Raw genomic sequence first — 10812 nt, forward strand, 5'->3', positions numbered from 1 at the left:
TCTCCACCCTGATCCTCCACCTCCATCACTTCAGCGCTGACCGGTGGGGCGTTAGGATGCATCGAGGCTCGAGGCCCCTGAGTCACCCTGTTCTCCTGCTCTGGCTGCTTTCTGCACAAGTATCCGCGGACCTGCCCTTGTGCAAAGAGGTGAGGAGATTCCCATTTTTACTGTTCACCCAAATCTGGGATCAAGGGCACTGGAGCCCTGAGATTACCCTCAGAAACCAAATCCAATATAAACACGATTGCTAATAAGACATTCCTTCATAATTATTACAAAATGTGACTAAAATGAGATAAATACGTTTTTAAAGCCGTTTGTATTTTATTCTCCTTTTTTGTTATTGTATTAGTAATATTTATCATAACTTCCTTATTTAACCATGTTGTGGGCTGAAACATTAAAAATGTAAAGTTCATGTAGTCATTATGGAATATTTGGATGCAACAAAGAAAAATGTGACACAAGAGCAAGATTTAAAGAGTTGTTATGGGCCTATTTAACAGTAATCATCACATGTGTGGAAGAAATATGCACAAAATTTCAAATCATATTTCAAATTGTGTATTTTTGAACTTCGACTCCTAAAAATGTTGCTGGATGTGGACTTTTAATGATATTTTCTTGCCATAAACAGCTAAAGAATAAACACATTTCCACTTAGTCTGCTACCAGCTGCTGTTTCAGTGATCAGGATCTCGTGTTGCACCTATATCTACTTAAAGTTTACATAACAGCACTTCATTTAGATAAAAACCACAAACTATTTTTAATTGCTTTACTTTGAGACGATAGTGCAGAGACGACATTGGAGTTTAGTTTGAAGGCTTTGCAGGTGAGTCGGTTTCCATGCCTGTTCCTTCGACCATGAAGCACAGCTGTCACGATGTCCCGTCGCCTTGGTTTCCTCGTGTTTACTCAAAGAGGATCATTAAGCTGAGGCACCTATCCAGTTTGCTGCATTTGTGCATCAGTCTGCCTGAATCGAACCCATATATTCACCCCTCAGCACAGGTGATCTTTGTTTTTCTCGCAGCACAACCGAGAGATGGAGAAGTGCTGCAGCTCCTGTGTTTCTGTTAACTATTAATCCCACAAGGCCGTGAGTGTGGGCTTGGATTAGTCTACCAGCTGGCTTTCCATGGAATATTACACCTAGCTGCTGACCGGGGGACGAATCTTGAGGTTATAAAGGAATCATAGGAAGGTTATTATTACGTCTTTCCCTCAAGAAACACTCCTTTGGGTGAAATGTCTTAAAACATAAAGGTTTACATACTGATTGATACCTCTGAAAGTTGCAAGGAAGCCGCCACACATCTAAGATAAGTGTGAACGGTTGAAATGGCCTCCACGGCAAACATTAGCCTCACCTGTTATTTACTAAAGAGGCTGGCCGAGTTAGGAACTGGAATACCCGCAGGATAAAATGACCCAGTGATCTACTTTTAACAACACTCCCTTCTTACGTTACGTTTTTATTTTTATGACTCTACAAACGTTAGTTTTAGCTTTTTTTGGTCGCTTTGAGGTTGCATGAAGTTTTATTCTCCATCCGTGTGAAACTCACAGCTTTGTTTTGCTCCTGCAGTCAGATTATCACTTTGAGTACACAGAGTGTGACGTTCTCGGGTCAAGATGGAGGGTGGCAATTCCCAACAAAGCCAACACATGCACTGGCCTCCCAGAGCCAATCAGAGGCACCAACTGCAGTGAGTGTCCTAATTTTACACCCCTGATTGGTGTAAATCCCCGTGAAGCATTTCCTAATTTAGCTCTTTGTGTTCTAGCCTTCTCCTGTGATGAAGGAGCGTTCCTGAACATGCAGACGCAGAAGTGCCAGAAGTGTGCAGCAGGGACCTACTCTCTGGGGACCAGCGTGGCCTTTGAGGACTGGGACACCCTTCCAACTGGTGTCATCACTTACGGGAAGATGACAAATAAGGAGAAGGCCGGTCCAGACTGCTCTAAGTTTGTATAAATTGTAGCTCACTTATCTTCTCATAAAAGTAATCTTTAAGATGCTCTTTAAATGGTTGCTGCGGGCGGTATTGTTGCAGCTCCACCTGGACACCAAAGGGCGACTACGTAGCCTCAAACACCGATGAGTGCACGGCAACACTGTCTTATGCTGTTAACCTGAAAACAAACGGAAATCTTTTCTTTGAATATTTCTACCCTGATGACAGCATCTATTTTGAGTTTTACGTGAGTGTTGCTGTTGTGTGATTGTTTCTGGGACACCAAAGGCGTTTTTATAAACTTTTTTCTGTGCTTCCTCCAGGTTCAAAATGACCAGTGTCAGTCGACTGACTCTGAGAACCGTGGGATGAGGACTTCAGACAGCTGGAGCCTACACAAGGTTTGTCCAAGAGGAGCTTCAGTGTTTCAGCGCACCTTATTAGTTTGTGTTTGCTGGGAAAAGTTTGACGGGAGAATCTGCTGTTCTGTGTAGGTGCAGCTGAGAAAAGGCACCAACGTTCTGTACTGGAGAACCACAGCGTATGATCTGCTGGGTGGTGCTGTCAAACCTGTCATGCTAAAGAACATTCAGGTCTCAGGTATAATAACGTGTGTGTGTGTGTGTGTGTGTGTGTGTGTGTGTGCGTGCCCATGTCAACATCTACTGTGTCTGTTAATGATTGATAATTCTCTTGCAGGGGTGTCCTACACATCTGAGTGTTTCCACTGTAAACCCGGCACACACAGCGCTAAGCCAGGGTCAGCCCGCTGCACCCCCTGTCCCGCTGGCACCTACTCCAACAAGGGTGCTACCAGTTGCCACGAGTGTGAAAAGGATAAATACTCTGGTATGTGTCTCTGTGCTTGTTGCAGGCCTGAAAACATAATCTGTTTTGAGTTCAGCCTCACATGTAAAAAACCAGTCAGCATGCAAAGTGGGACATTTACTGGCTAAGTGGTTATCACATCTTAACATCTTAATGGGAGCTGCGTGTTCTCCCTCACACCTGTTCTTGTGTTTCTGCATCACCAGTACCCAGCTCAGGGAGCTGCAAACCAAGACCTGCATGCACGCACTATGACTACTTTTACACCCGCACCCCCTGTGACTCTGAAGGAAAGGTAATGAAGAAAATAGCAAAAGATTAAAAACAACCAAACTTGCTAATAATACGTAACCATTACATTCCTGTGATCGTCAGACGGACTGACTTAACTCGTGTGATCTAGACTCAGGTCATGTATAAATGGATTCAACCTAAGATCTGCAGTGAGATGGTAGATGGAGCAGTGCAGCTTCCAGCATCAGGAGAAAAGCAAACATGTCCGCCATGTAACCCGGGGTTCTTTATCAACGGCACCTCAGGATGTGAGCCCTGCACCAACGGTTCCTACTCAAATGGAACAGGTGAAGTTTTTCAGTTTTAGCAGGTCAAAATCCAAGTTGCAGTTGTTGTTGCAGGTTGAATCGTGTGTTTTAAATGAGGATTTTATTAACATTTCAAACTCTTTAGTAATAGATTATTACAGGTTGGACACATATATTGTCTGCATTGTGCAGTGGGGGAAATAATTGCATTGTGTGCTAATTCTTTGGTTAACAGATAAAAAAACTAATCAGCAATAAGTGAAATAGATGCAGATATTTGTGCCCTCAAACGCGTATTTACACATGTCGCTGAGGAGGTCTTCTTCTGTACAGAATGAAAGATCATAAACAAAAAGGAAAATGTTAACTTTATTAGAAACTAGTATATATAATACATTAAAAAGGCTCATTTTGTCTTTGTTTCTTAATCAAAACTACTCAATTTTCTTTTTTGTAAGACAAAAGTTTGTAAAAGAAAACTGAGTAGTTAGGATTTTTGTAACATGATAATTTTGTGTACATCCTGACAGCATAACATTATCTACTCACAGTTTGTGCCATGTGCCCCGTTGGCACCGAGCCGCTGTTGGGTTTTGAGTACAGGTGGTGGAACACGATGCCGACCAACATGAAAAGCTCAGTTCTCCATCATGAGTTCAGCAGCTCTGGCCGAAGCACAGGTCGGAAAAGTTAAAGAGGAGGTATCTGAACTGCTGTGAGCCTTATTATTACATTTAAATGAATATTTGTATTGGCAGCATGGGAGGTGAATGGAGATTATGTCTACACCACCCCTGCAGATCAGGACAGTGACTACCAGATGCTAACTCTGACTCTTCCAGGATACAGGTGAAGGTTTTCTTCAATGGGTTTAAATTAGAGGTGGGAATTTAACGCATTTGTTAAGCTTAATTAATTAGAAAATAAAATAATGCTTACAACATTACAAATGTACTCCTTTGAACTCGAGCGTCCCCTAATTGGGGGCCAGACAAGTTTAGCATTGCAATATATGTCCTAGATATCAATACATGAAATCAAGCTGCTCCTCTAACAAGACTGCAGAGCCTGGGCTACAAGACCATATAGACTTTTTTACAAGCTCCAAACACAACTCAACTACAATTAAAGGAATCATTATAAACCGCTTCTTATGAAGAAAATAAAGGAAGAAAAACAATCTGCTTCTTTACGTTATGTTTTGTAGTTGGTAGAGAGCAGGCAGGCAGAAACTTTACATATACTTTATTACGGCAGGAGAAATGAGCATACATGCAGCATTCATCTTGTAACCCTCAGCAGAACTTCCCCTGAACTCTACTCTACACCTCTATTGGAAGTGCTCTGCTGCCACCTAGTGTTCATAACAGTACACAACATTTGCAATGTTCCATTTCCATTTACACTTCATCATTAACACATTTACTAATATTTACATATCCCAGCAAATACCCCAATGGTTAGGGTCATTTTAAAATAATTTTCTTGAGCCAGAATGTGCTAAAATGACCCTTTACAAAGTCCCTAGTTTGTGAATTGTTTGTTCACTGACATTGGCAATAAACCTATTCTGATTCTGATTCTAATTAATGAAATGTCACTCAGACCCCCACCGCCCCCTGTGGCCAGTATACGGCATTTGCAACTTCAAACTGGTGTGCAAACTGTCGCAGTCTGGTTCCAGCACGTTTCCCGCATGTTTTAGATCACAAAGCTGTGTGTTTTTTTAGTGATGAGTCACTCCTGTAGACACTAAGGAAGACTGAGGAGACATTTCAGCTGTTAGATTATGTGTTATGAAGACACCTGAGTTATGAAGACAAATGCACAGTGTGGAGATAGGTTTCATTTTCGATTTGACCACAGATGATAAATAATGGCCTCTAGGGGGTGCTAAAAGCAAGCAAAACTGTTAAGTGTGCCTTTAAAATGAGACCAAAGTAATTAAAATACCAGAGGTGTGACCAAGCCACTGCTTTGCAAGTCACAAGTAAGTCACACGTCTTTCCAGTCAAGTCTCGAGTCAAGTCCAAGTCAGACAATCAAGTCCAAGTTAAGTCCAAAGTCAATGATGTGGAAGTCCAAGTCAAGTCCAAGTCCTTAACTTTGAATTTTCAAGTCATAATCAAGTCATCTGTCCAACTTCAATTTAATGACAAATAAATTCCAGAAATAAAGCCTCTTAAAGTTTCATTTATTTGCTCAAACAAGCAGAAAGTGCAACTGAAACTGATTATAAACAAAGTGCTGCTGCATTTAGCAGTACAAGAACCAAGAATGATTTATGATTTTTGTCCATGCCACTTTTGTGCTAAAATATCAAATATGCTCAAGTCATCATAAAGTCAACAGATGCAAGTCAATTCAAGTCGCAAGTCATTGGCGTTCAAGTCTGAGTCAAGTTGTTAGTCTTTATAGATTTTATCAAGTCAGAAGTCATTAAAATAATGACTCAAGTCTGACTCCAGTCCAAGTCATGTGACTCGAGTCCACACCTCTGTCTAATAGACCTTGTGATTACAGAAAGATACTCATTAAAGTGTGGGTATGTCATCTGTGCCTCGATAACATTATTTTTTATTAAAACATTGCTTGGGCCAAAACTGTCTTGAATGGTTAAAATGCAAATATCAGATTAATTGCGGTAATTGCAAAGCCTCTAATTAATTAGATTTTTTTTAATCGAGTCCCAGCCCTAATTTAAATATAAGAGTCTCTCTTTATATTTATTATGTTTAAAAGGAATGTTAATAAATTGTTCTTTGGCTGTAAAAAGGAGTCAGTCTACGTTCCAAGGCAGCGAGAAAACTGAGTTATCTCGCATCTCCTTCGTTTTTGAGACCGTGTGTACAGCTGACTGCAGGTTTTACTTCCTGGTGGTGAGTGAAAATGTGTTTCTTGGTACTTTGCATGTCTGTAAATGAAGTTTGGTTTGGTATGAAAATGTGAGACGTTGAGTGTTTCCCTTCAGGGCTATAACAAGTGGTTCAACGACGTGGTGGAGCAGTGGAAGGGCAGCAACGGGAAGCAGTCGTATTCCTACCTGATCCAGAGTAACCACACGGTCAGCTTCACCTGGACGTTTCAGCGGACCAGCCATTTCAATGTGGTGAGCATATCACACAGCTCAACGATGGCTGAAAATTTGTTGTTTTCATATTTAGGCTGACATATTTCAGCCTTTTATGGCCAAATTTGGATCTGTTAACACAAAAATGTAACTTATTTCCCCATCCGTGAACTCACCTTTGGGGAACACTCGATCACTAATTAATTTGAAAGCTTTTACATCTAGAAACCAATTTTCTATTGGGTTACACATGTGGATTGAATATATTCTAGTAATATAATCTAATAATTCTTTAAGAAATGTGGAATCAGTCAAAATCAGGATTGGCCATTCAGAATGACTCCAAACTCCTCCAAAACCAGGATTGATGTGCAATTGCTGTCTTTCTTTCAGGCCCAATGCACAGGAAGGCATCCCACTAGGTGGCACTCTTGAGCTGTGGCCCCTGTGCACTCGCTCATGAAGCCAAAATGTAGATTTAACAGTAAAATCAGTTTAGTAATAAATATCACTTTGTGTGTGTGCTCTCTCAGACCAGAAGGTACAGCTCCGATGCTGCAAAGATCTACTCCATCCACATCACCAACGTGAAGGGAGGGGTAGCCTCAGAGTGTCGCCGCTGTGCTCAGACCACCGACTCCACCTGCGTCCCCTGCCCTCCAGGGCACTACATGGTGGAGGCGACAGGAGCGTGTAAAAGCTGCCCCCCCAACAGCTACGTCAGAGCCAGTCAGCCCATTGGGGAGTCTGCGTGCGTTCAGTGTGGTCCAAACACAAAGAGGAACATAGTACGGAACCAAACTCCAAAGAAAAACAAAGCTAAATTATTCTGGCTTTAAATGGTTTATATCTTTATGTGTCTTTTTCTTTTCATGCAGGATTAACTGGATTAAAAAAAGTTAAATGGAATATATTTCAAAGAGTTTATGTTTGTGATGCGTAATGTACAGTAGAGGAGTTTAAAAACTAAATAAGAAAATAAAATGAGGTTCTGACCTCTGACCTGCAGGCCCACACAGCCTGTCTCAGTGACTGTAAAGTGGACATCCAGACTAAAGGAGAGGTCCTGAACTACAATTTCTCCTCCCTGTCCAAAGTCATCGACTTCCGCAGCGGCCCCCGCTTCACCAGCAAAGGCCTGAAGTACTTTCATCAGTTTAATTTGGGTCTCTGTGGTGAGGTGAGGACAAACCCGCACATTTAGTGAAATTCTGTTGAGTGTGAGTGATTTTATGGTATTCTGATGCAGACCCAAGTGCCAGGCTCCTGTGTGGACAATGTGACAGAAAATGGAAGAGTGGCCAAAGGTTACATCTGTCAGTCTGTGGTGGTTCCCTCTGACATCAGGAGTCAGAGCGTAGTGTCCTCCCAACCTTTTGTCATCGGGGACTCACTCATTGGTCTGGATTTCATTTTGTTGCATCATATTATCTCTACTTGTCCCAAATCCTCAGATTTTCTTTTGTAGTATTCTGAACAGAAAACTTGTTTGGATTATTTTTTTTACAATATGTTTAAATATTTATGTCTAACTAATGAGAAAACTGTTTTTCCTATTCTAAAGGTGTGACCACTGACACCACCCTAGGAGGCCTTTCTTCTCCATCACAGATGTTCCCTCCTGCCTCCCCCCAGCTGCCAGATGTCATTTTCTATTACAAGTAAACTTACATGTTTACTCCACTGACACCTGAATGTTCATGCCTCAAAAACTCTACCAGAATCATATTGTTTGCTGAATAAAATAAAATAGATAAAATTATAAATACTTTCAGGTCCAGCGACACGACTCAAGCTTGTAAACAAGGCAGGTCGACCACCATCAGGCTGAGATGCAACCCGACAGTCACTGCTAAAGATGACATCAGACTGCCAAGGTGCTGCACATGCTCTATCTAAGCTAAGGGTGGGACTCGATTAAAAATTAATCTAATTGATTATAGGTTTTGTATTTAATCTTGATTAATTGAATTTTAATCATTTAAGACAATTAGCGCCCAAGCAATTTTAAAAAATCTAAATAATGTTGGTGAGGCGTACACACGCTTTAATCAATATATTTTTGTAACCACAAGTTCTGTTTGATTACTTTGGTCTCATAAAAGTAACCATTGTGAAATTTTTTGGGATGTGTAAATATTAGCATATGTGTTATTGATTGTTATGCTAAACCTTTCTGGCCCCAGTTGGGGGAAACTCGGCCTCAAAGGGGAGAAGTTTTAATGCTTAATCTTTTTTTCCTAATTGATTAATCGTAATTAATGTGTTGAATTGTCGGAGGGACCGGTGGCGCCAGTGCTCGGCAGCCTTGCCTCTGTCAGTGCGCCCCAGGGCAACTGTGGCTACATCGTAGCTCATCACCATCAGTGTGTGAATGTGTGTGTGAATGGATGAATGATACACTGTAGTGTAAAGCGCTTTGGAATCCTTACTCTGAGAGGTGCTATACAAGTGTGGGCCATTTATCATTCATTTAAATTCCCACTTCTAATTTAAACACATATTATCTAAAATAAACACAACACACACACTCACAGGACATGGCATATTAAGCTCAGATAGGCTAAACTAAATTAACTGTGGCTCTTTAATATGAGGTTATACAATTTTTTGTTTTTTCTTAACAGTAACTGTTCTGAGGGGACGTGTGATGGTTGCACCTTCCATTTCCTGTGGCAGAGCCAGCATGCATGCCCCCTCTGCACCGAAAATCACTACAGAGAAATCATCAGTGCTTGCATTCAAGGAATACAGGTACCACTGCCTGGTCCTACTTATCAACAGAGACGTCAACAGAAACGTGATATGAAACAAACTGTGCATCACATTTTTTTAACCTGCAATTTGGACTCTAAATAAAAATTCTACAAATATCAAGCCATTTTGACAACTGATATGTGAGAAATGTCATGTTTTGTGTCTTGTAGACAACCTCTTATGTGTGGCAGCAGCCTCTGCAATGTTATGATGGAGTATCATTACCAGCACAAAAAGTCAGTGCTTGTGTGACTTTGGATTTCTGGCTCAAGTTTGGCGTTTCCACAGGAGCAGTTGCTGCTCTGCTGCTAATCAGCATCAGCTGTTATTTTTGGAAGAAGACACGCAAGTGAGATTAAGATGCTTTAGATTCCTTTCATTTATTTATTTTATTTTTTAAGAAACCAGCTCGTTTAATCTGTTCTGTTGTTTCTTCATCAGGCTGGAGTATAAGTACTCCAGGTTGATGATGAACTCTGGAGGTAAAGAGTGTGAGCTACCAGCTGCAGACAGCTGTGCAATAATGGAGGGAGAGGATGCAGAGGATGAACTCATGGATCTTTCCAACAAGTCCTTCTTCAAGAAAATTAAGTCTTACTCACGAGAGGTTAGTATCCTTTTCATTTGCCGTCACATTAGTTTATTTTACATGCTTCATGACACGCTCAATGTGTTTGCAGAGAACATCAGATGGTTTTGACTCAGTTCCGCTAAAGTCATCCTCCCGCCTCCTACGGGAGGAAGAGGACTGATGCTGAAGAAATCACAATATCAACAGTTCATAAAACATCGAGGAAATCTTCAGTTTCTGAGATTTAAATGTCACTTTGGAGTACAAACATAGAACATACAGTAGGGATAGTTTTTCTGAGGGATTTTGTATGGATATTTTATTTAGTATTATTTGTTGGATGCTAGATTGTCAAACTTACAAATAAAATACGTGCCCATAAAAAGTCTTACTGCAGAGTTTTCAAAAATGATCCAGCTGGATATGTTACATTTTTTGGATGTGTAAAACTTTGCATTTTTTTATTACAAAAAGTATGTAACTTTTTCTTGTTTTCTATTTTATTTTATTATCAACCTGATGAAAAAGGAATAAAACAGCATCACATTGCTCAGAATGTACTTTGACAGTTTGTGAATTATACTTGTTGAAGCATATTGTTTTTGTCCCCAGTGAGTGCTTTATTATAAGAGAAAACGATTTTCAATAAAAGTACAACTTTATATTTAATGCTGCTTTCAGTGATTCTTTGTAACATTCGTCAATATGTTGACCAAATCAAGTTATTTTAACAATTTTCTAAAAAATAATGTTACCATCTACTAAAAACAAAATGAGATTATTACAATTATGTTTGATAATAAATTTATGTATCTTTTTCCCCGCGATTTTACTGGTTCCTCCTGCATTGCATTTCTTAACAAGTCTATAATTTTCCCCCAATGGCATTTGAATGCACCATTAGTTTCGGTTCAATTGTTATTCTCGTGATATTTTACCGAGCGTCGGTGATATTTCGGGAACGAAGGAGGAACAAATGTTTTTTTATTTTTATTTGAAGTATCAGAACAATAACATGGCATAGTACCGTAAATCCTCTAATACAGGCCTGGGCCTGTATTTGAATCAAGCTCATCAAGC

At 40.3% G+C, this 10812-nt stretch overlaps 1 protein-coding gene across 2 annotated transcripts; it reads left to right on the forward strand.

Annotated features, from left to right (window-relative positions):
• Positions 1-9: 9 nt before the first annotated feature.
• Positions 10-10114, forward strand: elapor1 (endosome-lysosome associated apoptosis and autophagy regulator 1). Of its 2 annotated transcripts, XM_015967762.3 has the most exons (22): positions 10-149; positions 1595-1715; positions 1794-1974; positions 2064-2211; positions 2288-2365; positions 2459-2564; positions 2664-2813; positions 2999-3087; positions 3196-3373; positions 3886-4014; positions 4093-4183; positions 6111-6213; positions 6306-6443; positions 6938-7192; positions 7414-7584; positions 7654-7804; positions 7969-8065; positions 8180-8281; positions 9032-9158; positions 9332-9510; positions 9603-9768; positions 9842-10114. In XM_015967762.3, the coding sequence occupies exons 1-22, from the start codon at positions 57-59 to the stop codon at positions 9911-9913; spliced, it is 2925 nt and encodes a 974-aa protein (XP_015823248.3). In that variant the 5' UTR covers positions 10-56; the 3' UTR covers positions 9914-10114. The 2 variants fall into 2 exon arrangements, with proteins under 2 accessions (XP_015823248.3, XP_015823249.3); XM_015967763.3 differs by lacking the exons at positions 9332-9510; positions 9603-9768; positions 9842-10114 and having other exon boundaries at positions 8180-8310.
• Positions 10115-10812: the final 698 nt, after the last annotated feature.

The sequence above is a fragment of the Nothobranchius furzeri genome, chromosome 15 (genome assembly GCF_043380555.1).
Source record: "Nothobranchius furzeri strain GRZ-AD chromosome 15, NfurGRZ-RIMD1, whole genome shotgun sequence".
Lineage (NCBI taxonomy): Eukaryota > Metazoa > Chordata > Actinopteri > Cyprinodontiformes > Nothobranchiidae > Nothobranchius > Nothobranchius furzeri.

Coding starts and splice junctions, on each gene's coding strand:
- elapor1 (XM_015967762.3), top strand. CDS start 57: ATGCATCGAGGCTCGAGGCCCCTGAGTCACCCTGTTCTCCTGCTCTGG. Junction 7,585..7,653: donor ATTTGGGTCTCTGTGGTGAG/GTGAGGACAAAC, acceptor ATTCTGATGCAG/ACCCAAGTGCCAGGCTCCTG. Junction 8,066..8,179: donor GATGTCATTTTCTATTACAA/GTAAACTTACAT, acceptor AAATACTTTCAG/GTCCAGCGACACGACTCAAG.